At 66.6% G+C, this 2,411-nt stretch overlaps 2 protein-coding genes across 2 annotated transcripts; both read right to left on the bottom strand.

The window, feature by feature from the left end:
* Window positions 1-257: 257 nt before the first annotated feature.
* MNEG_12846 (hypothetical protein) lies at window positions 258-686 on the bottom strand (the record flags this gene model as incomplete). The annotated part of the gene is made up of 2 exons (XM_014038685.1): window positions 258-414; window positions 634-686. The coding sequence occupies 2 exons, from the start codon at window positions 684-686 to the stop codon at window positions 258-260; spliced, it is 210 nt and encodes a 69-aa protein (XP_013894139.1).
* Window positions 687-740: 54 nt separating this feature from the next.
* MNEG_12845 (mannosyl-oligosaccharidealpha-1,2-mannosidase) lies at window positions 741-2,289 on the bottom strand (the record flags this gene model as incomplete). The annotated part of the gene is made up of 4 exons (XM_014038684.1): window positions 741-830; window positions 1,158-1,315; window positions 1,772-1,883; window positions 2,158-2,289. 4 exons carry the CDS (start codon window positions 2,287-2,289, stop codon window positions 741-743), a joined length of 492 nt encoding a protein of 163 aa, XP_013894138.1.
* Window positions 2,290-2,411: the final 122 nt, after the last annotated feature.

The following is a 2,411-nucleotide window of genomic DNA, read 5'->3' as shown; positions in this document are numbered from 1 at the left end:
GCGCCACCCCAGACGGCGCCTGGTGATAGAGCTCGTAGCACGCGCGGCCAATCCTGGCGGCCAGCGTGAGGTCGTCCAGATCCGAGGGCTTCGCCGCCGTCGACACGCCGTGCCACTTGCCTGCAACGGGGCACGCGCGCCGGCGGGCGGCTGAGGGGCACCACCGGCGAGGAGGCCGCGTCCCTGATAAATCCCGCAGCCGGGAGCGGGCAACCCTCCCGGCGGCGTCGGCCCCCCTCACACAGCGCAACCCTTGTTCAGGACTCACCCAGTATGAGCATGCCGCCGACGAAGCATGTGAGGTGCTCAAAGTGGTCGTTGGTGGCCTGCACGGTGCCGAGGTTGAAGTCCCCCATGGCCTCGCTGACAAAGCTCATGTCGGCGGTGCCGTCCCAAAAGTCGCGCACCAGGTATCTGAGGAAGGGTGAGGCAGCGGCAAAACGGGCAAACAGGGGCGGTCGGCCGGCGGGGGATGCGTGCAAGGAGGTCCTCGCGGGCTCGCGTGGCAGCAACTGCAGGGAAGCTTCACGACGCTGGTGACCGCGCGACACGTCCTAGCGCGGTCCAGGGCGTCGGCGTCGCGATAATGGCATCAGCAGAGCCGGCAGCGGTGGCAGCGGCAGCGGCAGCCACAGCAGCGGCGGCAGCAGCAACAACAGTCGCAGCGGCAGCAGCAGCGGCAGCATCCCGGTCCAGGGCCCCGCACAGACAACGCCATCATCGCGCCGTCGCCGGCCCCCTCACTTCCTCATGCCGGCCATGGCGTCCTTATAGAGCAACAGCGGCACTTCCTGGGTCTTGTTGGACAGCACCCACTGTTTCAGCATGTACTGCGGGTTGACCATTCAAATCAAGGTTGACACGCAGGAAAAGGGGGGTTGGTGGGCAAGATTGGGGTTGGGGATACAAAGACGCGGGATGCAGGCGGGATCAGGAGGGAATGGCCAGGCCGAGGCCAAAGGGTGCGTGAGGGGCGGGATCCGGGTCTCGCTGACGCAGCCCTCGCTTATGGGGGGGGCTGCTCGGCGCGGCCCCTTGCACCACGGCCCGCGTACTCGGGTGAGCGGCTCCCTCTTCCACAAAGCAACCCCCTCAACCAGCCCCCGCAACGTTTTGCGCACCCATACCCCCCCTGGGTGACGTCACCGGCGACTCACCTCGTACATGCTGTCCGCCGCACTTCCCACCGACAGCTTATGCAGGTAGCAGTCGCCGTGGCCGGTGGTGAGGCCAACGCAGTAGAGGCCGCTGATGTTCTTGGCACCCATGAGGGCGTACCACCCAATCATGCCGGCATGTGAGAAGTCGTCCCGGCCTGCAGGAGCCGGACGGGCACATGGGTGCGTGGTGGTTAGAGTGGGGCGAGCTCGCCGCTTGTGAGGCTGCGGGCGCGCACGTGGCGTCTGCTCACGATTGCGGGGCCTCAGCAAGTGTGCAGATCCAGTCTGTGAAGCTGCTCGGCGCCTGCTCATGCGCGACGCATGCAAGACTATGTCCACACGACGCGCCCCCGTCTGCCTGCCACTCGCCCAGCCCTCGACGCCGCCCGCCCCTTTGACCCGTCCGCGGCCAGCCGGCACTCGACGCCGGCCTTCCACGCACTTCCCTCCCTCCATGCATGCGCCAGCCTGCTGGCCATCACTCATTTGCGCCGCCCCACGCGCAATCGATCGGGCAAGAGCGAGCCCCGCTCGAGCGCCGCGTGCTGAACCTCTTGTGCACGGGCCCAAGTGCACAACTATTGACTAATAACTGATCGACTGCCGCCCACCTGTGATGCGGCCTAGGGTGGTGAACTCCATTGACAGAGTGGCAGCCTCAGCTAGGTTCGTCTGGCCGTCCTGGCGCGGCATGCGCATGCGCTCCTTGGAGGTCGGCTTGAGCTGCACGAGGGGCGGCGGAGAGAAAAAGGGCGGCCAGGACCTCATATGGCGGCAATTTTGCAAGCGGGTGCAAGCCGTTGGTACCTCTGAGAAGGCCGCCGGCGCGTGAGCCGCGCCCCCTTCCAACATCCGAGGCCAGCAACAGACGACCAAGCCCTGCATGGCTTGAATCCAGCCCATATGCAAGACTCATGAAGTATCTAGCAGCCAGCTGCCGCAGCCCCGGGGGGCCCAGGAGCGGCGGCGGGGCGGGGCGGGGCGCGCTTGCCCGCACCTGCACTTTCGTGATGGGGAAGCCTGTGGTGGTGTTGAAGGCCGGCATGAGGCGGTCCCCCAGCTGCTCCGCCTTGTGCAGGAACAGCTCGTCCCCACCCGACAGGTAGTAGGCGGACAGCAGGCCGCCCATGATGCGGATGTTCACCTCGAAAAACTGGGGCGAGGGTGGAGGGCGTTTTTTGGGGGGAGAGGGGGTTGTCATTTGAGGAGGGTGAGGGGAGGCGGGGAAGGAGGGGAGCAAGGAGGGCGGGG

This window comes from Monoraphidium neglectum (assembly GCF_000611645.1).
Source record: "Monoraphidium neglectum strain SAG 48.87 unplaced genomic scaffold scaffold03469, whole genome shotgun sequence".
Classification (NCBI taxonomy): Eukaryota; Viridiplantae; Chlorophyta; class Chlorophyceae; order Sphaeropleales; family Selenastraceae; genus Monoraphidium; species Monoraphidium neglectum.
This window is presented reverse-complemented; position numbering and strand designations above follow the sequence as displayed.